Source organism: Nelusetta ayraudi, unplaced genomic scaffold (genome assembly GCF_046127955.1).
Source record: "Nelusetta ayraudi isolate G7.1 ecotype Tasmania unplaced genomic scaffold, CSIRO-AGI_Nayr_v1 ptg000017l, whole genome shotgun sequence".
NCBI classification, from domain to species: domain Eukaryota; kingdom Metazoa; phylum Chordata; class Actinopteri; order Tetraodontiformes; family Monacanthidae; genus Nelusetta; species Nelusetta ayraudi.
In genome coordinates, this window is record NW_027466067.1 from 6,819,779 (window position 1) to 6,846,071 (window position 26,293).

General features: G+C 44.3%; 2 protein-coding genes across 4 annotated transcripts in view; both read right to left on the reverse strand.

The window, feature by feature from the left end:
• The window catches only part of igsf21a (immunoglobin superfamily, member 21a), a 192,249-nt gene that overhangs the window by 32,709 nt on the left and 133,247 nt on the right, over positions 1–26,293 (reverse strand). For all 3 annotated transcript variants that reach the window (XM_076025080.1, XM_076025082.1, XM_076025081.1), the window contains exon 5: positions 2,487–2,602. In XM_076025080.1, coding sequence (XP_075881195.1) covers positions 2,487–2,602 — 116 coding nt within the window. The remainder of the gene's footprint in view (positions 1–2,486; positions 2,603–26,293) is intronic.
• On the reverse strand, positions 5,157–7,219 carry LOC142887427 (tripartite motif-containing protein 16-like). Its single transcript, XM_076025079.1, has 2 exons — positions 5,508–7,219; positions 5,157–5,475 (listed from the first exon to the last, which is right to left on the reverse strand). The coding sequence occupies exon 1, from the start codon at positions 7,191–7,193 to the stop codon at positions 5,514–5,516; it is 1,680 nt and encodes a 559-aa protein (XP_075881194.1). The 5' UTR covers positions 7,194–7,219; the 3' UTR covers positions 5,157–5,475; positions 5,508–5,513.

Genomic DNA, 26,293 nt, shown 5'->3' on the forward strand with positions numbered 1-26,293 from the left:
CGGCCTCGTAACGACGCGACATTGAGAGTAGCGCTGACAGCAGCTCACTCGGCGACGAGCCCCGCGGCCACCGCGACGGCGGCGCACTAAACGAGTTTCATCAGAAAGCCAACGGGTCCGTTTGAAGTCGCAGACGCGCGGAGAGGCCGCAGAGGCAAACATTCAATCACGAGCGAAAACTCGTAATGAGCTTTTGTCGTGGCGGCACGGCGGTGGACAACAGCGCTAATGGTTTAGCTCGTCACGGGGGCCATTTGTATGCAGAGAGTCACGAGTGCCAGAGACACGACGATCACGTTCAGACATTGGCATAGGCTTTGTCGTAAATAAATAAATAGAAAGAACATCAAACAAATACGAAATGTGATAACTACTCTGAGATGTCACGACGTGATCTCGCAGTGTTTATCAGGCTGCGCTTAACTGCGCGCTACGAGGCTAACTGGTTGCGAAACAACACTTGAAAAGGAACTCTGACGTGTGATCAAAGTGGAAACAAACATAAAAGCGCTCTTTGCTTCCCAGGGGACTGCGGCTCCTCACCATCTTCTTGCCTCCAAGGCGAAAAGTGACCTGGGAATTAGTTTTTGTAGAGTGTAGCTGCTATGAAATTGCCCTGTAACATTTCATTTTTTTTTTTTTTCTGGCGGGAGGTACGCGTGTGGTGTATAATTAATCTAAACAAACAAATGACACAGACAGGTGCTGTTGAAGCTCTTCACAAGTCTGTGTTGGCATTAGCCCAGCGTTAGCCTAGCTTCCTTCATTGCCCCTTCAACGGCAGCCAATAGCTAAGGCTTCCTTCCAGCCATTTTGATGACGCTTGGGCTGCAAAGTTATTAGAGTTGTATCCTTTTGAATGAAACCACGGCCACACTTCACGAGTTAAAAACGCGTCGCTGCGGAAACGACCCTGACCTGCCTTTGCCGCACAAAATCAAAACCTTTTCATGTCTCTCATTCGCACGCAACACACAACCAGCTCCCTGCGTTGTCGCAAACAATGGGGTGAGCAGAGCAGCGAAACGCTCTTTAAATTTTTTATTTTCATCTCGAGTCAATGGCCCGGATCGTTTGTTTGCCGAGGCGCCGGCGGAGCTAATTATCAGCTATTTGACTTGGCCACTGACGCACAGACAGAGCTCCTGGGCTGGCTGACCACCTGAGAGCCTTTAGATCTCTTCCACCTCCAACTCCCCCCCCCACCCCCCCACCCCTCCTTTATTTTTTGGATTAATTCCTGAGAAATAAAGGGATCCTGCGGCGTCGAGCACTAATGGCTTAAGGCTGCCCGTGAAATCTTAACGGGGTTTTTAGAACTGGAACCTCGGCCCCATCAGCCAGGGATGCACCCTAAGAAACGGAAATCGCAGTCACCTTGCGTTCACCTCTCGCTGGGCTCATAATTGCAGGAAATCGGTGTTCTCGGGGTCTCCAGTCCATTACTGCACACCCGCGGACAGTGATTAATGACCCGGCAGGAAGAAACAGCGAGCCGCTGCTCCCAAACTGCTTCCGTAAGCCAATACACCAGCGCCAGACACGGCGGCACGCGCTCCACATATCCGCACTTTGTTGTGCACTTGAAAAAGATGTCAGGGGAAGGAAGTTGCGAGGCAACTTTTGTTTTTTTCATTTTTCCCCCAAAAAAGAAGTGTGCAGGCTCTTTGTTGAGGCCTGTATGCAGGGTGATCGTCGCTGTCGTTACTCAGTAACTGATCCGAGTACGACCATCCGTGTTAAATTTGATGACCAATTACAAATGGTGCAGCTGGAAAAAAAAAAAAAGTGTGATTTAGGTCAGCAGCACCAATGGTAACATATGAATGTTGTACGTTAACAGCGGTTAAAAGAGTGAATAATTTGCTTACAAAATACCTCCTCATCGCCCCCCACAGTCCAAACACATGCTCATCAGGCTGACTGGCAACTTGAATTAGCGCAGCTGTTTACGGCTGTTTGTCTCTTTGTGTTGGACCTACAGTAAACTGGTGACTCGCCTCACCTGTACCCTGAGGCGCCTGGGAGAGACTACAGCGCCCCCTGCCACCCTGAGTGCAGATGAAGTGGCAACAGAAAATGGACAGATGGGAATTGTTGTTGCTGATCAATCACACGTCGGCCCACAGTGAACAGAACTGTGACAGCAGTTACTTTCAGCCAAAGGACAATGACAATACAAAACAAAAAACACCATGCAGGTGTTTTTCGTACAGAGCTTGCAGCACACCAGCACTTTCTCGCCCTCCAGATCCATGGTTTTGCTTTTCTCGTGCAACTTTTTAACTTCTGTACCAAGAAGCTTTTTTTTCCCCCACCCCTGGAAGTGCGATTTGGTTTAGTATTTTCTTTGTAAGAGAAAAGGAAAAAAAGCCCAGAAGCAAAATGTTCCCCCCCCACCCCTTTGTAAACAAGTGGGATCTGTATTCTATAAAGGAAGGTCCCTCGTGTTCGAGCAGTGTGGCGTATCTAACAGCAAAACTCACCGACGGAGCCGGTTTCCCTCCTTTCGCAGTGCAGACCAGAGTGAAATTCTGGGCCTGGTATCGACTGAATAGGGCCGGAGTGTTCTCTGCCACCACTGATATGTTGTTAGGGGGCGCTGTTGAGACAGAAACACAAATGGTCAGGGAAATGTTGGAACCGTCAGATGGAAAAATACAAAGAATCATTCCTTAAAGGCCCAGCATTTTAGATGAAGTCCACCTGCTGGTAAGAAAATGAAACTACAAACACTGTTAAACGTTAAATTCATGTAAATCCCGAACAAGACTCATTGTCAGTCTTTGGAGGTCTGTGGTGCATGAAGGTGCATGACAGTCAACCTTCCTCTACCTCTTCCGATACTACCAGTAGTCCAATACCTGGCCAGCGGATGGCGCTGTGCCAATACCCTTCAAGCAGCATGACGAATATGAGTTTAGCATGTTTCAGATTTTATTTATTTTAGGGTTTACAAATTTTAACGGACCTGATCTGGTACTGTGCCTGATATGAATACTTCTTATTATTGAATGTAAACCACAACAGCTACATATATTTACTAGAACCATGCATATTGTATTTTTTGTGTCTTCAAATGTCACACGCTGGACCTTTTAAAAAACAGGCTGCTCTGACTTTTCCGCAGTGTATTCTCGCAGCTGTTTTGATGTCGTCTTCGGGTAAAACATGCGGGTGAAGACATCGGCGGCAATCATCGCTTCAAAGTGAAAAAGCAACCCCGCTGCGACCTGCTCCGTTAAAAATAAAAGCGGCTAAAACAAATCCCGAGGCCTGCCCTATCTCCAAACTGCATCAGTTGATTTTCAAACAAAAGCAGGAAGCCGGCGACAGAATCCCTACTTTAAATGGTAACGGTGTGGCTGGGACAATACGTTCACAATCCTAACCCCCAGGGCTCATGTGAGTATGATGAGGCTGATATGGTAAAGAAAAAAAAAAGAAAAAAGCAAGAGAAAGACATCTCATAGATATCAGATTCGTAACCCCCTGCCTGAGCTTCTCCCGGGATCGCAACTACAGTGTCGCGGAAGTGCACAGGGGTGGAATGTATCGTCGACTTCCCAGCATTATGGAGTGGCAGAGAGTGAAGATTGAGGTAATGAATGGTAATCTCCCACATCCACCACAGAAAATTAGCTTTTCAAATGAAGCGCTGTAGTGCAGTTAAAGGCAGAGGGTGTGAGTCCTGTCTGGCTCTCATAAAAAAAAGGATATAAAACCAAAAAAAATAAAATAAAAAAAAATAAAACCAAAGAGGATTATGGGATGTTCCTGTTGTTGAAAACCATCATGGATGACTTCCTGCCCAGGTCAACATCTGCCGAAAAGCCAGAAGTATTACCGGGTCTGCAGTGTGCAAAGGGGTCAGCCAATCGACCGTCTTTTATGTTTTGCAACTCCTGCACAATAAATTAATGATTTTGCAACCTTTCAAGAAAAAAAAAATGATTGGAAGAACCTGCAGACAGGACAGCTAGTATTAGCTTAGCATGTTTCAGCGATCAGACCTTGACCCTGACGCACAGACGCACATATTTTACCAACGGTGCACGATCAACTTTCACTTTTCAAATGAGGACCTATGAGGACCTGCCTATCTGGGAAATACATTAAAAAAAATGTATAGAATCATCCATTCACTGGCCTTCAGTCACAAAATTACTTTGACTTGAGCAACAGCTACCTGCAAAAGTGTGGACCTCCATACACTACAGCAGTGTTTTTTAACCACTGCGCCATGGCACACTGTGTACTGTGAGATAATGTCAGGTGTGTCGAGAAAAATTATCCAATTTCACTTAATTGGTCTGAAAAATAATAACACTCCATTGTGGAGTGACTGTGCTGTGAAAGGAATGTGAGCCTATTTTCTGCCCTCAATTCCTCCCTGGATATCAGCTTTGTCTGCATATAAACAGGACCAGGTTTCACGCTGAGTATAAATAAATTAAGAGACTATGTCGTCCTTATTTGGCTAAAATGTGCAATTTTATAATATTTTTGTTTGGTGGTGTGCCATTGGATTTTTTTTTTTTTTTATGTAAAAAATGTAGCATTGCCTCAAAAAAGGTTTAAAAACACAAACATTATCTCCTTTTCTCCCCAAAAACACAACAAAAATTCTCATACAGAGGAAGGAGGGAGAAACATCTGAGCTGGAACATTTAAAACTCTGCTCTTGAACAACGATGATCAGGGAACTGCAAGTGAAAATGCAAATACAAATCTGTTGACTTTACAAAAGAAAGAAGCCGGGGGGAAAAAAAGGCCAAACCCGACTGAACAAAGTGCAGATATCATTCACAGCCAAGGCTAAACGGGCAGTTTCAGAGGGCGGAGCCTGTCTAGCGAGCCAACCAATGAGCAGCAGAGTGACAAGTACGAAGAAGTCTGAAATAGAGGATCTGAAAACCTGCTGACTCTGTGACTCTCCCCTTTTTATGTTTATGCTGCCTCATATACTGGAACCAGTTCACTGCAACGAAACACAGCACTTCCACTTTTATCTTTACTGTCTTGTTGCTTTATTGTCTCAATTCAAAAGATATTAATTAACGTGACATTGCTGTGGAAAGAAAATAGCATATCATTCTTTTCTTTAAAGATATATGTAGTTATTTACTACTGTCACATTTAGCCAAACACACAAGGACTTGTTTCGAGGACTAAAAGAAAAAAAAAAAAAAATCTAGGTCTTACGTCTATCAATCAGATTTTTTACAAACAGATCAACAGTCAGAAGGTTCATCATTGAAAACTGACCGCAGCTGTGCTTTCTGCAATAATAAAGTTGAAATATGAACTAATCAGAGATTATTAATCTGTGTGATGGCTGTATTAATACAACATCACACAAACAACCAGAAGCAGTGGAGACAAACATCTGGTCTACAGCATTGATCGGGAGCAAAAACAAGAAGTTGCTTTGAGGCCACCGCCCACCATGATTGACTCACAGCCGACAAGATGCTTGGCAACAAACGTGAAGAAGAATCAAAGACGAGAATTCACAATTTCATCAACTCAGCGGAACAATCGGAGCCGATCCCAAGACCAGCGTGTAGCGGCTGGGTGAAGGTGGTCTGGACTCTGTGGAGGAGTTTAATGGTTCCAGAGATGCTGTAGAAGGACAGAAGACCTGCTTTGTGGTTCAGGTACACTCCCACTCTGGAGCACTCGGGATCTGAGACATCAGTGCTGACGTTGTTGTGAGTGAACAGATATCCACCAGGGTAGCAAACTAAACTCCAGGACGTGTCGTTCAACCCAAATTCACTTTCCTCTGACTCTCCGGATCTGCTGATGCTCCTGTAGGCCACAGCCACCTCCACCCCTCCCCACTCTCCCCCTCCCCACTCCACCTCCCAGTAGCATCGTCCAGTCAGACTCTCTGTACTCAGGACCTGATGACAGACAGTGAATCTGTCTGGATGATCACAGAGAGACAGATCTTCTTCCATTGCCATCACTTTTCTGTTCCTCTCAAACAGCAGCAGACGTTTGTGCGCTGTGTTTGGATCCAGTGTGATTTGACGCGAATATCTGAGGAGGTCGTCTCTGCAACTGGGCTCTGGTTCATTCAGTAAAACCTCAACGTTTTTCACGGCCGATGAGATGATTGTCAGTGCCTCTGCCAGAACTTCCTGTATTTCATCTCTGAGCTTGGACACAGCTGCTGCCACGTCCTCAAAGTATCCCAGAGGACGGATCTCCAGGCCGGAGGAGTCTGGAGACTGACTGAGTGCTGGCAGTGAGGAGAAGTTATGGAGGAACAGGCTGTGGTCCAGTGTGTGTGAGATCTTCTCCAGCTCAGCGTCTCTCTTCTTCAGCCCAGCGATCTCCTGCTCCAGCTTCTTCTGAAGCTCTTTGACTTGACCCACTTCTGTTTCCTGCGTGGACCTGACCTGTTGCTGCACCTCAGAGCGTCTTTTCTCCAGCAGATTGATCACCTGGGTGAAGATGTCGTCACTGTCCTTAACTGCCTTATCAGCGGAGCCGTTGATGCACTTCACCTCCTTCTGGAGCACCTTCACGTCTTCCTCTCTGTGCTGGATGCTCCGCTGGATCTTGTGCCGGGTCTCCTCCAGCTCACTATGTCTCACCTTCCTCTCCGCTGCTGCTGACACTGTGTTGTGACCTTGATGCTCATCCATAGAGCAGAGATAACAGATGCTCTGCTGGTCAGTGCGGCAAAATATCTTCATTACCTCATCATGTTGAGGGCAGATGTTCACCTGGAGCCCATGGGTGGGTTCCACCAGCTTGTGTTTCTGTAGAGGAGCAACGTCACGATGAGGCTGGAGGTGAGAGTCACAGTAGGAGACCTGACAGGCCAGGCAGGACTTAAGGGCCTTCAGTTTCCGTGCGGTGCAGATGTCACAGGCCACATCTTCAGCTCCAGCGTAGTGGCAATCAGCCGGAGCAGCTTTTTGAAGTCCAGTCTTCCCAAATGTCTGCACTAGAGCTGCTAACAGGAAGTTCTTCTCCAGGACGGGCCTCTGTTTGAAGGTCGCCCTACACTGAGGGCAGCTGCAGACTCTCCTCTCCTCCTCTGCATCCCAGTGGAGTTGGAGACACTCGCGGCAGTAGTTGTGTCCACAGGAAGTAGTCACCGGATCCTTCAGAAGATCCAGGCAGAGGGAGCAAGAGAAGGTTTCTGGGTCCAGCTGAGCTCCTGACTGAGCCATTTCACTTCTGAGAGTGACTGACCGAGTTCCACTTCCTCAGCAGTAGAACTGCTCAAAGGTGAAAGGGAGGATACATAAAGACAGGGCTGTGATTGGCTGCATAGAGCACAGGGGGCGGGACTCCTACAGCCTTGACTCATTCCAGGAAGAGTCAGGGTCTGTTTGTGCACTTTGCTCCCTTGTTCTTATCGAAAGAACTAAATCTGTTTTCTTGGAACATTTACTGCTGACAACTTAGAAATGTATAGATTATAATATGTATATAGATATGTAATATATAGGCATATACAAACATAACACTGTTTTAGTTATATTTAATGTTAAGGCAATTTTTTGAGTGTAATAGAAATATTTTGAGGATGTGTGGAAGGTGTTTAAAAAATTATGATGGCGAGCAGCAATAAAACCACTTAATATTCTAAGAAGTGTCGAGGCACTTGGTCGAAGGCAGTTCCACTTTCACCCCCAGTAGAATTAGTAGCAGAGAGTTCCCCCCCCCTCCCCCTCCTTCTTAATTTTTTTTTTTTTTTTAATTCTAATCAAAGCGAGAGTCATTGGTGGAATCAATGTCAAGGACTTTGAAGAATCTCTTCAGAGGTTGCGAGTTGAGGTTTGAGGATCTGCGCTCCATGACAGATAAGGCAAATGGGAGGGTCGCACAGGGACGTGCTGCTGTTTCACGAGTCACTTGAGTTGGAATCTATCATGGAGGTTTTAAACGGAGCTGCCGCGAGAACTAATTGATTTACAGCCGGGTGGGGTGGGGTGGGCTTCTGGCTGCTGGTCTCTGTGTTTCTGCACCTCTTAATTGCTTATTGATGGAATTCATATGGTAGTAAATTAACCTCACAACACTCCATTAGCTCACTGACAAGGCTGTCTCAACCTGGCGTGTGATACGCTGTCAGAGGTGCCTGTCTCCGAACAGTCACGCTCAAGTGCTTGACACACGGTCAGGGACGACTTCCTCCCGGTGCGCCGCAGCCCTCCGAAAAATATATGTACGAGTGTATAACAGGGCAATTAAAGCGAAGTAACGACCAATAACGGCGACTGCTCTCTACTGCAAAGCGGCGCCTTGGAGGAGTGCGTTAACGCTTCCGCCAGATTCCATAAAAACATTCTTGACACCAATGTCAATTTATTTTTATCTGCAGAGTGATTCGAGCGGCGAGGAGGAAGAAGAAGAAAAAAAAAAAAAAAGTCTAATTCATTTTCTCTGCGTTGGAAGCTCCAGATACAAAAGCAGGCCTGCGGGATTCAGCAGCTCTGCGGTGGGGTCGTAACACGCACAAAACCGCACGCACTTCATTTGGACAGAGTTAATCTCATGAAAATTCTATTAGATTGAAAATAATTACTGTCAAAATTGCAAGTTTCCACTCGACTGATACGTGGTAACAATCTCCTGGCAAGAGCTCACTTCTCCGAACCAGCTGAGACGGGATATTTTTGCTCCGTTTTGAGGGAAAGTGCGAGCATCCTGTCCAAGTTGAGATGATGACAGCTGATTATTGATCACAGTTTCCTGATACGGCTTGTGGCCGTTTGGCCATTAGCGGAGAAACCAAAGTCGGGAATGAAAAATTTTGAAATATTTGCCGTAATTTGTGTCCAAAACTGCTGTATCCTAACACAGCAGCGCCGCAGTGACACCGCTGACAGCCGTGACAGACTCGAAATCTTAGCATTCTTACTAATTTCTGCTCTCCCCTTGCACGCTCATTAGGCTGAAGCTAATTTTCCTTTGTTTGTTTCGCTGCCACTGTTTGTCTAAAGCTGCCTGTTGGATGATTTTAATGGGTGTTGCTGGCCTCGTGGCGCAAACACCTAATGAGACCAGAATACCAAATTGACAACATAGTGTTGCAGCAAGTACATGCACCTATAATCAAGGTTAAAGTCTGGTATTCCTGCAAAAATAGGATATACAGTATCTTCTGAACAAAGCACAGAAATATCTGAAGGGGAAAAAAAAATAACACGAGCAAAGAAACCTTCGGAAGAAACACACACACATCGCTATCTTTGGAGGATTATAAAATTCTAAATCCAGGCAAGCCCATATTTGCCTTTTCAAAGCATTATGAAAAAATGTATTCCATTCCATTTGCGAATTCCATTATGAATTCAGCTTTGTTATTTCCCCCCTTGATAATGCACCTGTGTTTCACCAAGCAGCACAATATATTTACCATCCTAACACCATATTTCTGCTGTGTTTACATTGATTAGATACAGTATAAGTAGACTATAGTAGGATGTTAATTTTAAAAAGAGGAGGAGACTTTCTTTAGTCTAATGTTAAGTTAGTTGCTCTTTGTTTGTATTGTGAGCTCATTGCTAGCTAGGCAAGCAAGATTATCACACTTTTGCATTTCACAGCACATACAGCAACCTACAACAACAGCTGGACACGGCTAGCTAATGTTAGCTAGGGGGCATCTCAAGGATTCAAGGAAATCTTTATCGTCCCTGAAAGGAGTTAAAATAATACAAACATATACAAGGCACAATGAACATTGGCTACAAATCTATGCAGGATCCGATTAAGTTATTCATTAGATTCTGAGTGAAAAAAAACAAAGGTGTTCTCATCAATATGGATTCAGCTGTTCCTATGTTACTCTGCACTTCCTGGGTATCGATCAGATTTGCTGGTTCAATGAACACGCGGCTTTGACATATTAGCTTCTAAAGCTCAACGGGACCCCTTTTGCATAAACATGGTTGCTAATGTAGGATTGAAGGGCAGACATTTTTGGGAGGGGCTTAGTGAAGGATTAGCTGTCAAGCTGTTTGCTACTCCTGTGCCGAATGAGTGAAAGAATGCAAGTGAAAGTGGTGGGCATGAAAACTTTTTAAAATAGACAGCTGTAAAAACAAAACTTGCAAATCACTTTTTCCGACCTGGTAGTACAAATGAGAATTGATTTGGACCCACTAGGTAACTTGAAAAGACAATCAATAAAAAATTCATTAAAGAAAGTTGCATCAAATTCACAAAGCAAAGAGTGCCATGTTTGTTTAACGGGCTAATACATTGCCACCTGTTCAGAGTCACATGGCCTCATATGGAAGACGAAGAATAAAATTCATTAAAACATTAAAAAGATTGGCTCCCTCTTTCCATACACGAGTGTCGTAGCACAATCGCTACGAAGTAATGGAGTCAGAGGGTTAAAAGACATTTACCATCTATTCAAATATTTATCTGGAATTAATTACTCACACAGCTCATTTGGCACAGTTCTGCTCCACGAGGCTAAACTCTGCCTGCTTGTGCAGGCGTGAACTTTGCAAGATCCCAAACAAGTGTCTCAGCGGCAGAAATAATTAAAAATGTTAATAGCGGGAAGGCGACGTCCCGGCAGACTTCCACCGTGGCTACAGGCTGACAGGTGGTTATTCAAGTTCATCTCCGCACAGGTACAGCAGCTCGAACCAAATCCCACGTGCTGTTGAAAACTTAGGAGAGTAGCTGTATTAGGGGGTGGAAGAGCTCGACCGGGCCATCGCATACTCCGTTCCAAAATGGATCTCCGCTTGGTGTGAGAGAACAAAACATTCTCATCACACCTGACTACCCTGTGCGAGCTCTTCGTTATTTGCGGAGTTGTTCTGAGTCCATTTGCACAAGGCTCCATTAGAATAACAGCGCTACATTTACAACTACCAGTTTCTAAAGGTGAAGATTTTTTTTTTTTTTTTTAATGAAAGGATGCCCAAAAAGTGGACTGTGGATAAAGCAATAACAAGAAATACTTTAAAAATGCTCTGTGCGGACTCTGCATTGGGAGATATGGAGCCCGGCTACCAGCTGGGCTCTCAGGTAACGCTCCCAGCATCCCATCATCCTCCCTCGAGCTTCCCGGCCTCCCACAATGTCTCCGTGGAAGGCAGCTCAGAAGGATCCCAATGTGATAGCGTTGAGTTTTGGACGTTGAGTTGCTAAAAACGCAGCCCTCTTACCAGTTGTTTCTTTCTTGTTGGTTTTTGTGACAGCTAAGAGAGGCATCATACCAACACATTGTATTTGGAAAGATAAAGTATTGCAGTCTTTGTTGAATTTGGAGACAATGGTGCAACCGCTTTTAGGGACAACACACCTTCTGCTCTTGTGGACTACTCAGCTCTGGTAGTTATGATGTTAATTCTGAACATTGCCAAAAAATTGAGATGATTTCCAGCAGAATATCAGTCACCGGGAAGGTTAGACGTATACTTAAATATCAGACGGTACCATAAGGCTGTAGCCTGCCACGGTTAGCAACCGTAACTAAAGAAGGCAGAGTTTACCAAAGGGTCAATTATACCAAGAAACATACAAATTAAGCCATTCAGCCAACATGTATTATTTTTAACTTTTCCCCAGGAGCGTCTCTCGGCAGTGATTGCAGGAAAATGGCATCAATACGTAAAACAGCCTAATATCTCAGTCGTGAAACGGTGCCTTGGGTGATTTAATTGGGACCATTACGTGGATATAAAAAGGCACAGTTGGACTCTGAAGACCATCTTAAGTCTCGTCCACTCCTGTCAGTTATGGAGGAAAAAAAAGTGTTTCTGAAGTGCAGAAAAACAATAAAGAATAAATGTAGCAAACGTAAAGTTTAATGGCATGAGGTGCATTTCCCCCCTATATACTGTTGACCACATATGTGAGTGAACCTTTCGAAACTTCCACCGACAGAAATCAATGACATCTGACAGTTCAAGTAACACACGCAATGGTGCTATAAAGATTTTTTTTTTTTTTTTTCTTCCAAGAGAGAGAGAGAGACTTGGGCCTGGATGTAAAGAGTAAATACTCTGAGGGCCACATCACTCCGAGATGCTCCAGCAAAGACAGCAAGGCATTAAAAGCTACTGTGCACGGCTCGAGCTCGCCCTGGAGCCACTCTGGAGTTCTGCTATTCAGGGATAAAAAGACTTTGCCACACTTTTCACTGGCAAGGCGATAGGTCGGAACGTGGTTCAATTACCCACTTTGAGGCGGAAGGTGTCTTTAATGAGCTTTGTAATTAAACAGCAAAGGTCACAATTTAAACAGGAGAGCCAGAACCCAGATGCCACATCGAGGCAGTTTGGTCTGTCTGAATGTTCAAAAGCCTTTTTTTCTTTGGAATTGAAATTCACCTGATACCAGTCCCAGTGTATTATAAGAAGACGGTTTCCTAGTCAGTCTCATAATCTCCGTTTAACACAGACGCTTGAGAATATGATGGATAGAAATCCATACAAAAACCTGCTGCCAGCTTCTGGTAACACAGTAAACACAAACCCATCACTTCTCCAGGGACAGCGCTTCACAAAGAGAGAGGCAAAGTCTGCATGCAGACACAGCAACAACTTCTCTTCCATACAGTCTGACATTTCAGCATCATAAACGCTGAAAAAAACATTTTGTTTTTTTCTTTTAAATCGAGAGCGTAGAATTATGGTAGCAAAGGGAATCCAGGAAATGATGTTGAAACCCTTACGGAGGATTTGAAAGAAGGCATTTCTGTCAACCGGCATGCCACTAAAGCCTATGTTTTTTCAAAGGCCTTTGGTTTCCCCCACATGAGCAGCTGCATTAGATAAAAAGACGCTGAGGCCGCTTTCCTCAGTACCTTTTGTTAGGTACTGAGGAAAGTTCTTTTGATTCCCGATCGATTTAGATTTATTTTTTTTTCGCGTTGGTTGAAGTGGGCGAGAGCATGCAACCTTGCCTTTATCCATGACCTCACATCGCTACCTCGTGAGCTGGTCGCTGCGGCGCTGCGGAACAAATTCAATGGGTAAGGGCACCGGCAAGCAGATGAGCCGCTGGCGGACTTGGTGATGCGAGGAAGTGAAACGCCTCATTAATATTTGGGTCGATGGTGGACGTTGGCTGAGATGTTTATGAAGGCACAAGATGGGGAGCAAAAACCTTTCAAAAAAAAATCACGATTGAATGATTGGATGAGAGCATTATGTTTGACACCATCCATCCATCCATCCATCCATCCATCCATCCATCACTCTTTATCCTGCACTCAGGGCTCATGGAGCCTGTCCCAGATGTCTTGGGGTGAAGGTGGGTTGCACACTGGACGGATTGCCAGTCAATCACAGGGCCACATTCACAACAACAACAGCAACCATCTGCACTCACACCTACAACCAACTCAGAGTTGTCAAGGAGCCTGACGTGTGTCTTCGGAGTGCCAGAGAAACCTGGAGGGACCCGAGAACACGGGTTGAACGTGCAAACTCGACATGTTCCCTTCTGACCAGAGGTCTCTTGGTGGCAGGCGGAACATAATGAAGCGGTTTTGCTCTACTGCTGGCGGGGCCATTCGCCGCAGGGAACCCAGCAGGAATCTTCTCCTCAGGTCGATCTTGGCTCAGCTGTTGGGTTCCGAATGAAGAGGCCAGAGACGACCTCTAATGCCACCCCCCTCCCGTCTCGTAACAGCACCCCTGATTGGTCCTGGTGCAAAAGCAAGTGCTTTGTAACCCGCTTTCCATCCGCTTTTTTGGAGTGCTTTCAGGCTCTGGATTTGAGGAGGCCCCACCTCTTTTAATTTCCATGGGTTATTAGTGCGCTTGTCGGCTCATACCGCAATCGTGGCGCCCCCGCCGAGCAGCCGGCGGTGGCTGGTTGCGGGAGGGAGTTGTGGGGCGGAGGAGGGGGGCACTCTGGTGGCTGGCAGGACGGGGGAAAAAGGGAGATGAAATGCAGAGACTCGTGGAACAAGTTCCCTTGTTCCCGGGGTGATCCATCATGTGTGGGGAATGCTGCCTCTGCACGCGGTTCTGCCTCGGCGTTGTAGAAGTAAGGAATCATTGTGCCATCCCCACCACTGTCCTGTACCGCCCAACCCCTCTCTGAATACTGCCTACTTTCCTCCACCAAGTGGCCTCCTCACAAGTGGCCATTATATTGCGTCCCACAACTGAGAAGCGCCACCCACGCACGCGCGTGGAGTGGACGTCGCTATTATTCACAAGCGGCAACTTTAAACGTGGCACCAATTGATGGAGGGCCGTTGGCGGAGGGTGGCTGTTTTATGTCTTCTGTCTATTGCCTCCCCAGGCTCCTGCTGCTGGTCTCTGAGGACAAACCAGGCCTGGACTCACTACTTCATGGTCGTAATGAGGGCAAGTGGGACAGAGGAGAAGGCTGCTGTTTCCAGCACAGTTTGCAGTCTTGCTTTAGACACAACAAAGGGGAAAAGCTTTTTTTTTTTTTTTTCTAACATTACTTTATGCTTTTGTCACCCAAGTCAAACAGACTGTGGCAGATGGAAGACCACCCCCTGCACCGTGCCCAGCATCAATTACAGCGTGACTGGCACCCAAATCCCACACGTCCACTTTTAGCTGCAGGGCAGGAGGTAAAGTGTGGCAATCTGTTACAATCTGGCTCTCGAATTGCGTCCCTCAGCCCTCCTTTGGGGAGCGATGGGAACCGCCAGGCACTGATCTCTGGGTGCATGTTTAAGGTCCCTGATGCCTAACGGGGCTACAAACAACTTCCTCTGCTGCAGGGTCTGGATGTTTTACTTTATTTTTTTTTCTCCATTTCCTTGTCTTTTATTTCTATCACACCTAATTTCAGACCTGAAGGGGGGTGGAGGGGTGGGAGTGGTGGGGTGGTGTGTATGTCGGGGGGGATGAGGCTGTGAAAAGCTATATGAAGCGATATGACGGGACTCACTTGAGAGGTTGCGAAGAACCCATCGTTCAATTTTTCAGCTCCGGGCCCAGACTGTATGAGCAATCCCCAAAAGTCTTTGAGAAAATCTACACCAAACACCCACAGCCAGATGGCTCCCAGCTCCAAAAATGTCCATAAAGTCCACACAGAATTCAGCGACAAGGAAGAGAACTCAAATATTGGTCTGCGTTGCATGTGCAGGTTGTGTCACGTAGCTTTCGTGAGGAGCATCAGGGGGTTTTGTTTCTAGTTTGAACATTAGAAACTATGCCACTGAATAGAGCACCGTTGTGTTGAGCACAATGCAAAACTCGTTTACTGAATGAATCAGGTTTTTTTCTTCTTTTCAAAACTAAAATGTTCGACCGTTTCATAGTTGCGGCAAAATGTTTGTGTTGCCTTTGCGATGCGCCAAATAGAGTCGGTGTGGAAAAATTCATCAGAGTCATCTAAACTGTGAAGCTAGCATTCCATGTAGGTTGACCGTCTGGTGTGAGGTTTTAAACTGTTGCAGTAAGAAAGACAAGCACACCCACTCTAAGGGGCAGACAGTGTCAAGCATCAATTTCCATCATTTAATTTTATTTTTCATTTCTGCAACATTGTGTTGAATGCTAGACTCCCACACTTGCTTTCCAGCGTCCTCGCTACAAAAACACCAAACAGCATGAAGTATCTTCAACGCTTTTGTATGTGTTTTTTTGTTGTTTTTTTTAATCATAGACTAAAGTAAACAACATCACAATCTGCTGGTTCAATGCTTCAGGGTGCCAATCAAGTTGCATTTACCATCCATAATTGGTGGACTCAAACACTAAAAGGCCTGCTGGTGAGTTTTGCTATTTTGTGCAGAGACAATAATTCTATGTCAAAAGTATTTGTTGGTGGATTGCAGTGGCTTGACTTTCACCGCAAAATAAACTTTAGAATATGATTTCTCGACTTTTTCGCAAAGAGCAAAAACAAGCAAACACAATAAAACCCAGAAGAAAAAAAACCTTAAGATGTGTGCTGCATTTTTATCCTTTTTTGACTAAATGACAAAATAGTGGCTGGTTTCCAAGATTTTAAAATTTAGCGTCGCGGACGATGGAACAGTTCAATTGGCACGCTGTCTCCGAGTGGTGCTGCTCACCATGCAGCATACATGCTATTTCCGCTCACGAATAAAAAGCATTTCTGCCCTCGTGTCGATCGGGTGCGCTGCTAATCCGCGAGAGATTTCGTGTCAGTAGTCCAGAGGTGTTGGGGGATTTGTGACATCACAGCAGGTGCGAGAAAGATTCGAGATCAAACGTGACATCAGAAAAAAAAGGTAATAACATTAAAACCAGCACAGCATTAAACGCTGCTAAAGCTGACACACCGGTCCACGTATCTGACAAACTGTGCTTAGTATGAAGAGAACAGTTGACAACACACCAACCGGAAGCACAAACCAAAAATTTAGATTCAAACACCTGCAGAGGCTTTGGAATCTCATGCATAAAACATTTAATCTTCAAGGTTCTGGAAGTTTCATAACAGCCAGCAAAGACATTGCAAATTGAGTCATTTTTAAGGACTTTATCCAACTAAGAACATGCATTTTTTTTTTTTTTCTAAATTTTATTTCATGCCAGTAGATTCAATTGAAATGCTATACAGTGGACCTTCAAACCCTGGACCATCACACGCTGATGGTGCAACCAAAAGAAGAGAATGAAGGTCTGCACCCAATGCTGTAGCTCCTAAAGAGAGTAAGTTCACACATTAAAAGGACAGAAAAAAACAAAGAAGTTCATGAGCTTCAGGCGTGTCCTCTGTGCCACGGCTGACTGATGCGTTCCTGCTGCTGCGGAGTCGAAGCCGGACTGGGAACTCAACAGTGACCATTATGGTCGGTGGCACATCAAGGCCCTCGGTGAAGCCAAGACTCACTGCTCAAATGACTGTTGTTAAACTGTGGGAGAACGGAGGATAACGGCACGCGGCGTTGCGCAGTTTGCTCGCGCGCCGGCTGCGAGTGACTGTCTGGCGCGACTGCCGGAACGGCGCTGCATGCAAAAAAACACGAGCTGTGGGAAAAAAAAAACAAAAAAACAAAAAAGAGAAAGAAAATATATATGTGGAACCATGGATTTTTAAGATTGACAGTCCAAATGGCACCTTATTGCAGAATTAGACTTTATTAGATGCTATTATATTAATTTGTTACAGTTGAGCATTCGAGCGCGCCGCGCTTTGTGTTTCACAATGAGCACCTAATTGAAAACATTGCAGCTGCATATTTATGTCCTGGAGGCTATTGAGCGAAGAGGCCCTGCTTTTTCCGCCGAGGCAAACGATGACAAGTGTGCAGCCGTTACGTATTGCATGACAGACCGCGTGGGTGTCCTCCGCCTCAGTTCGTGTATGAGCACGGGCACAAAAAAAAGAGAGAGGGAGCGAGAGAAAGAGAGAGAGCGCTAAACTGGGGCTGGGTGTAAAATCCCAGGGCGTAGCGATAAATAAAACGCTCTGTTTGCGCGTCACATCCCCGGACTCGTCCCTCAGAATCCGCAGAAAGAGTGGCGTCGGGAGCAGGAGTTGCACAGTCGAAGCATCGCTGCCAAAGTGCTGCTGTCCGCTCGCGGCTAACTGGCACAGTGACAGCGAGCGTCGATAAAAATCTGCATCGGAAAGTTTCTTAAAAAAAAACGCAAAAACAAACAAAAAACGAGCGAACACATCAGAACCTATTTTGTGCGGATTTGTCAATATTGCGCTGGAAAAGGTCAACGGCGATGGAGAACTTGCTAAAGCTGTGGAAAGTTGACCTCCCCTCTCGCCCCCCAGAACAGCCAGGTCACGTTCCCACCACACTGAGGCGCCGCAGTGGATACGCAACATGTTCCATCGAGCTCCGTTCTGTTTTTGCTGTTGGTGGATTTCACAACAGCAGGTCAACCAAAACAAAACAAAACACTAATTTAGTGCGGCGATCAGTTCGTGTTGCGCGGCGGCGGCCAATCACGTCTTCCGCCAATCCGGCAGGAACGCAAACACCGAGAACCAAACTTGTCAAACAGCAGCTCCTGGGTGGGTTTACCAATCAACACTGAGCCTGATTAAAAGCAAACAAACAGCAACAACAAAAAAATACAACAACACACAAAACCAACAGTGTGTTCCGGGTGTTCTCAAATCTTTTTTTGTTTCGTTGTTGTCACTTGTTATCATTGTTGAGCCCTGCCTGATGTCTAAGACGTGCTTATGGTCACCAGTAGGAGAACACAATCTGAAATTCTCATATTTACCTCTTGCACTATAGAAGCCCGAAGCGGTCATACATTGATCTCACTTTTTTCCCCTCCGTTTTCTTTGCCTTTGTTTTTTCGAGATCTGGAGTCATTCGTCTCATTATGCAAATTCCCCCAATGTGGGATTAATAAATCCTATTATGACCCATCATATCCATCTCACTTTTAATAGGTGCTTTTGGTTTGTAAGGGCTGATTTGCATCAGGTTCATTAGTGTCAGTCTCGTGTTAGCTGCATGTGTGTAAACCCCATGACTTTGTCAAAAATCAAGGGGCTGCATTTGGCCAACACCATCTTTTACATTCATGCCAAAATGCAAATTACCGAGCGGTCCGCCGAGACACTCAGACTTCAACTCTGACGTTCTCTCAAAACGGGAGTCAATGTTCTTGCCGTTCTGCGAGTTCTGCGAGGGCACGCGCTCAGCCTGAGCTGCGATGAAATTCACTTTAAGTGCCGTGATGTGACCATTTTGTACCATCAAATTTCCATCGCAGTAACGCAGACTCCTCCTCGTCTCTCTCGTCTGAATACACCCCACCTCCCCCAACCCCCGCCCCTCACGAGCAGTGTGCACCTGGGACTGAGACGCCTCACAGCTGAACTAATTTCCCAATCAGGGAAGAGCCAAACGCTGGCTGATCAAACGGCTACAGAAACACTGCCAAGGAAATCCAGAGGAAAAGCTCAGAGAACATGGTTTTGTTTATTTGATTTTTTTTTTTTCAATGCGGCCTCTGACTCGAGTTGATGTTGGCAGATAAGTGGTAAGTGAATTAATTGGACCCGCCCCCTCAGAGTCAACAATGTTGATGATAAATTCCTCTTTAACAAACAGATGTTTTTGTTTTTTTTCCTCAAATATTTAACATTTAACATTTAATTTTTTTTAATGTTGAAAAAAAAAACACAAAACAAACAAACAAACAAATGACTTCTCTTTCTAGCTGATTTCTGTGCGGGATCGGAGGTCTCGGAGTGTGGCATGTTAACTGTGTGTTAGCTGGAAAATGATCGCAGCAACGCAAAGCTGACATGGGAGCTCAGCTCCCGATGTTTAATTTTATCTGTTGGAAATATCATTTGTGCACCTGCATTTTCTAAACATAATTACGGCGCTTAATCCATCAATGTTTAGCTCGGCAAATGTTTTGCCAAATAGCATTTCATTCTTCCGCAGGAAAACCAAACCAAAACAAAACAAAACACGCACACACAAACAAAAGTTGATTTCATTACTCTGAGCACTGAGCCTGTTGATCCCAAAGTTTTGTTTATCTTTTCTATTTGTCTGTTTGTCAACCAATCAGGTGACACCATGAATTACGACAGAGATTCTAATCATAAATGGCAGGTAAATACGGTCTATTGACTATTTACATAGTACACGGTGATGTAAATAGTCAATGCACACAACTGCTTTCTTTAACCGCTTTTGCAATATATATATGTATATATATATATATATATATATATATATATATGTATATATATATGTATATATATATACATATTTATTCTTACAGTCCAAAAAAACAAGTTAATCCCGTACAACATCCAATGAATAATTCAAATACGAAAAATAAATTATCCCACAACCTCTTTCAAATTTTCACATTCTCCAACATTTGACATGGATGCAAATTCGCCATTAACATGGAAATGACTTTTGGTTTTATCAAGGTAATGTGTTAAAGTTGAAACTCCTGAAAAGTCAGGTATTGAACACTAAAGATTTTGGCCCTAAAAGTAATATTAGAAAAAAAAAAAAAAATGCATTCAGGCTGCAAACATCTTTCATATCCTAAATAAATAAATATAAATAAAATAAATGATGCTTCTGGGGCAGCAGTCAGCTGAAAAAGTTCCCCAGTTATTAACCACTCACACATTATTTCTAATTTCTTTGAAGATAAAGCTTGTGAATAAAGTTGCCAGGAACGGATGTCTTTACACCAAAGAATTGTGTATTTTCTCATTATTATCCTGCGAACCCATGAATTGTCTTTGGCCGGCGTTTTCCTTTTTTTTTTCTTTCCCTGTGCAATTGAATCTTTGAACATAGCAGTTGGGAGAATATGTCCTAGAATCCCGTGGAAGCTAATTCATTCACATAACTGCGGCCAAAATCCCATTTTCTACTTGAACAACACTTCAGACTCCACAGATTGGCAAACATTCCCAATTAAATGAGGAGCTTTTGCTACAAGACATGGCGGGTTCTGTTTCAAGGACACTGTTAATTGCTAAACTTGTCAGGAAGTCAAGACGGGGTGCTGACTTTAAATTGGCCAGAGCAATGAACAATGAAAGATGAAATGTGAGGCTGTTACATCAATAAACATGCCAAGATGGAAACTGTGTTGGAGGAATTAGTGTGCCGTGCCTCCTCATCCACACGAGGGCAACAGATTGGAAGTCATTCAACTCTGAGGAAAAATCTGGGGCATATTTTGTTTCTTACACCTTTCCGATTGCACTTAAAGACAAGTACCTAGTCAGCCAATCACAGTGCAGGAGTTCAACGCATCTTGGCAGGCGAACCCAGTCGAGAAGACCTACTAAAGTTCAAACAAAGCTTTAATTATGAGGAAGTGGGAGATCGAAGTAACATTGTGAAGGTGGTGAACATGGTTGTTGGTTGGAGTCTTATTTCACTACGGAGAGGAATGGCCAAATTTGGCAGAAAGACACTACATAGTCAAAATAACCACTTGTTACTACCAACTAGAGATTCGCCAATCCGATATCTGGATCGGATATCGGATCTGACATCAGCAGAATAGATGCTGGGTATCAGAGCATGCAGCTGATGTGTGAGCCGATCCTTTCCCATTAAATTTATGTGGGTCAACGTATGCCATATGTCACCAGCGCATGTGGACAGAGTCTGGTAACGTACATGATTTCAGGGAAATTCTTTGTTATCACTATTTGAATCCACTCTAGGTGGTAGTACAGGACCCCTGGAGACTCCTCACTCAGTTTCAGGAAACGTCTGACTCATATTTTGGAAAAATTTCTAATTATAACTTGATGATTCTACTTTGGCTTGGTGCCATAAGACCCCAGGAGGAAATAAGTTTGGGACACCTCCGAGTGTGGCATTTCAAAATAAAGGTCACTCGAAAAAAGAAAAGAAAAAAGAAACTGCATACAGTTCATCAAAATTCCGGGGAAAAAAAAAGATGCTGCAACAAGGTCAGAAATTGGCACGATAACAAGGCACTCACATCGATGGACTGGCACTGACCTCACGCTCTCAATTGGAGGATCATGAATTTGCAATCACATGCCTCCATATTAATATCACGCTCAGAGTGCCACTTCATCACGGCGTGCTGCTGCCTGAGGTTTTGATTACAACATTCCTCCAGGGCCTCGCAAGCCTTGGGTGCAAGAAACCACAGTCAGGAAGAGGAAATCGTTCCGTTTCAGCTGCAGTCCAGTTTTACTTCACAATATGTGTCCCTGCACGTCCTCCAAACAAGATGCAAGATTCTTCCAAATGTATATGTATGTGAGAACGCAGTTCTTCCCCTCTATATGGAAATCCACCAACAGTGTGCTATTCATGATGTTTAAATTAACTTTATGCAACAGCAGCAACTTGAATGAGGAAAACAGTCCCTTTTGTGTGGGCGTACATAAATGTGGTCCGCTTTGGAAGGTGCAAGTTCTGGCTACACACAAGATGCAGGCATCACTGTTTTGGATTCAACTAAAACTCAAATTTACAGGATTAGCTGGAAGTTGGGATTCTTTCCTTCTGTGAAACTCCTGGATGGTTACGTGGATGTAGCAAACAGGCAAATTACCAGTTCTGGTTCTTTTTGATATTTTAAATTTAATAGATTTCTGTCAAGGTCAATTCACTCTTTTGGGTTGCAGCTCAGCGTTTCAGAATACTTGAATATATATGTATATATATATATATATATATATATATATATATATATATATATATATATATATATACATATATACATATATATATATATATATGTATATATATGTATATATATATATATATATATGTACATACATACATACATACATATATATACATATATATGTATGTATATGTATATATATATATATATATATATATATATATGTACATACATACATACATACATATATATACATATATATGTATGTATGTGTGTGTATATATATATATATATATATATATATATATACATATATATATATGTATATATATATATATATATATATATATATATATATATATATATATATATATATATATATATATGTACATATCTCTGCAGCCATTCTAATGACATGCAGCCTTCAGACGGACGGCAGGAGGTAAAGAGCAGCGACGGCAGAAACGGAGGGAAGTCCATATCACAGCGGCCTAGACGCTATTACAAGGAGGAAGATATGCCGGACGTGGACTGTGGGAGGGCAGTGCAGCCGCCCGACATCCACACCTGCAGCCTGGAGGAGCCCGTGGAGCTGCTCTGATTGGCTCATTTTTACATTCTCGCCGGATCAGGGAGGCGATAACTTGATCAGCATGCCGCGGCTGTGACTGAAGCCAGACTCTGGCGCTGATTTGTGGCTGAAATATCTGTCCAGTGGCTGCCACACTTTATTGTTTGTGATTGTTCTTTAACGTTAGCTGTTACTTTTATCTGCTCCTGCCAGCCGAGGCCAGGAGTCAGCACACAAGAGAGATTTCTCTTTTTTCTTTTCTTTTCTTTTTTTTTGATGTGGCTTGACTTTGATTTTTTTTTACCCCCCCTTAGGAAGAGGTGCACAAATGATCCTCATCAGGTTTTTGTCAAAACTCCTATTATTTAAATCCAAAAAACCTAAAAACAAAAACAAACAAACAAAACAGTTGAGTGAAAGCCTAGTTGCATAAAAAACACACAATAAAAGTAGTTCTGTTTGACCTTTGACCCAGAGGTCATGACACGCATTGAAATTAATGAGTTCCATTTCTTCCGAATGCCAACAGAGGTTTTTTAGTCTACATCATTATTTTCATCACCCCGTTTCTGAACAACCTTAGGCAGTTAAAAACAAACAAACCAAAAAAAAAACTTTTAGTTTTAGTTTCTCTGTTGATTCGACTGAAGCGACCCTCAATAACTGAAGACATCAATGTAATGGCAGTTTATTTTCAGACGGTGACGTTTGTAGAAAAATCACTCAAGCAAAGCAGTGCTGCAGCACCTGGAGGCAACACCACAACTCGACCACATAAAAAATACTGTGAGTTGTGGATTTAAAAACACTGATAGTTTAAAACGATCCATCAAGTTATTCAGGCAGAACTTTGCAATAATTTAGGGCAAACATGAGCCAAACCTTGCTAGCTGTGACCTCACTATTTATTTTTCGTTCCTTGCTTTGCTTCCCGCTTGGACCGGTGACATCTTGCAGGGACAAAGGCCATCAGCTGCCGTGTGTTCCCCCCCCTTACATACTGAGATTCAGCCATATTTCTCAGCACCTTCCCCTCCCTCTGATCTGTCTTTGAATTATTAGGGTGATTTATTGAACGCAACGCGGCTTTTAGATTCGTGAAGGAAACAGAATGACGACACGGTGACTGTCAAATGAAGTCTCGGCTGACTGATGCGCCAATCAAGCCGCTGTCTTTTACTGCTGGCGTGTAAAAAGTAAAAGGCGTGCAGTATTTTTTAATACTTTCGCCTTGTCTGTGCTTGACCTCATTTGCAAATAATAAAGGAGGTATAGTAAAAAAAAAAAAAACTCTGTCTCCTTAAGAAAAAATTAAAAGCTGTCAACATTTAAGCTTGGTCGGAACTATATTTAACCAGACTTCCAATTTCCCAGGGTACACAAAAGAATTTCGATGTGTTGAGGCTTTGTTTTTTTTGGAGATAAGAGGAGCGTTTATGTTTGGTCATGTCACATCATGGTTACACGGCGGACAAAGGTCGAAGCATGTGCACACAATGAAAAAAAAAAAACACAGAAACAAAGAGAGAAATCAGTCACCGTATTTGTTTTATCCCCCCCTCTGACACGCGGAGAAGATCAACATTCCAGGAAAACGCGCCGACGAAAAGACGCAGCGACACAAAAGAACCGCAACTGCACAAGCGCGCCCTGCGCTTCCGCAGCGACTCGGACGCACTTTTGGCGCCGCCATGGCTTGTGACTCATCGAGCTATTGAGGCCGGGTGGGTGCCTGCGGCAATCTCTGCCGCACACGGGCCGCAGTGAGATTAGTGGCGAGGAGCTGAGAAAAGCAAACATATAGGGAGCAGACTTCCGACGGCTGTGAGTCACAAACCAACAGGCGCGCGTCCTTGTGTGTGTGTGTGTGTGTGTGTGTGTGTGTGTGTGTGTGTGTGTGTTTTTTTCCGACGACGCGTCGTACCTTTTGAAAATGCCGCGCGCGCCCCCGTTAATCTCTCTTGGCCGACTAGACGGCGCTACATATGGAGACGCTGATACGTCTCCCGCCTGATCTCCAGCATTTTGAGTTGGGATGAGCCAGGAAGACGCACTGATAGAAAAAAAAAAAACAAACAAACACAAAGGTGGGACTCTTAACTGGCACAGTGGCCAGGAGAGTGTGCATATCTATTTTTAGGGACCATCACAGCACAAATTTGTGGGATCGACGCCCCCATTTTAAGTGACTTAGCGCTCCGGCTGCACTTGCTTTTGTGCCGGCGGAGCAGAAACGCGGGGCAGAGGCAACCTCGTGCCTCCTGAAAGAAACAGGCCGGCAATAATTGCAAGTCGGGTTGGAAGCCCGTTGGTGCGCCGCAGCCATTCTGTCACAATAGAGGGGAACAACTGAGAATGTGCTCCAGGGGGGCAAAGTGGGAGCCAGCAGCGGGAGCCAGCTGAAACAGGCTGTATTATATAAAACACAGAGTCATTTATGGAGCGCCTTTACTCTGTCCGGCCGGCCAATCTGACAAACATATTGACTTTGGCACGTATGAGGTGGCGGGCTCTCTCGCTCCCTCTCTCTCTCTCTCTCTCTCTCTCTCTCCCTACTTTCCATTATGGCATAATTATGTTTAGGTGGAGCCTCGGCTCTTGTGCCGAGTGCTGGCCCCTCACGGAACAGCGTGTGTGCACACCAAGAGCTTGGCCAGCTCCGAACTCAACGGTGAAATTATTGTAGATACGGCAAAATTTGCCCACATTTTTGTTGATGCTTGAAGTGGCTACAAACAATTTTTTTCACCACTAGAGAGCACACGCACGCACGCACACAAACACACAGACTCCTACTCGTATGCCAGGCAACAAACACCCACGGTGCTAGCAGCGGAGTGACCGTTAAAATATACAATACCACAATGTGAATGTCGAGTGAATGAGCTGGACATACTAGCATTAGCTAAAATCATGCTAACACTAAATCTGGGCGGTCGCCTGTTGTCGCCTGTTGCCACAACTCTGCAAGCACGTCAGTGCTAACAGTGACAGACCTGCATCTGACAGAATTCTGCTGCCACTTAAGACTTCCTGATTAGGTTTTATTTATTCAAAGCAAGTTGAAATAAAACGGAACCATTTTTTGTTCTGTGTGAGATGCAGGTCGATCGCTGATAGAAAGACGACATGGCAACAAGTTCTGCTCAGAAAAGGCGACCTTCCAAAATTCAGGCTTACATACAGCGTAAATTTGGCAACTGTTAGCATGTCCAGCTCATTCACTCAACATTCATTTTGAGCTCCTTTTATCTTATCAGCAGGTGTTTTCTGAAGTTGTGGTGCGTTTTCCATGCTGTATAGGCGGCTGCTTCTCACTCCTTATACCGTTAGTAGGGACATTTTTGGACCACTAACATGGACGTGTGACCGGTTTGACAGAAAAGGCTCCAAATCAACAGACATACAGCGAGTGTGACGCAACATCACCAGAGCGCCGCACATGAATGTTTTATCACCTTCAATCTGATAATGATGAAAACCGCGTATCACCTCTTTAAGGTGTAACGCCTTTTGTTTTTGAGCGTTTGACTCACACTGCTTGCTCTATGAGATTATGGGAGGATGCATTCTCAAATAAATTGCATGTTTTTTTTTTTACGGCGTCTGTCAGTGGAAAAACTCTGGAGGAGAAATCTGATTGCCTGTCTGTTTGAACGACAGC

Excerpts from the sequence above, each read along its gene's own strand:
- LOC142887427 (XM_076025079.1), bottom strand. The coding sequence starts at position 7,193 with ATGGCTCAGTCAGGAGCTCAGCTGGACCCAGAAACCTTCTCTTGCTCC.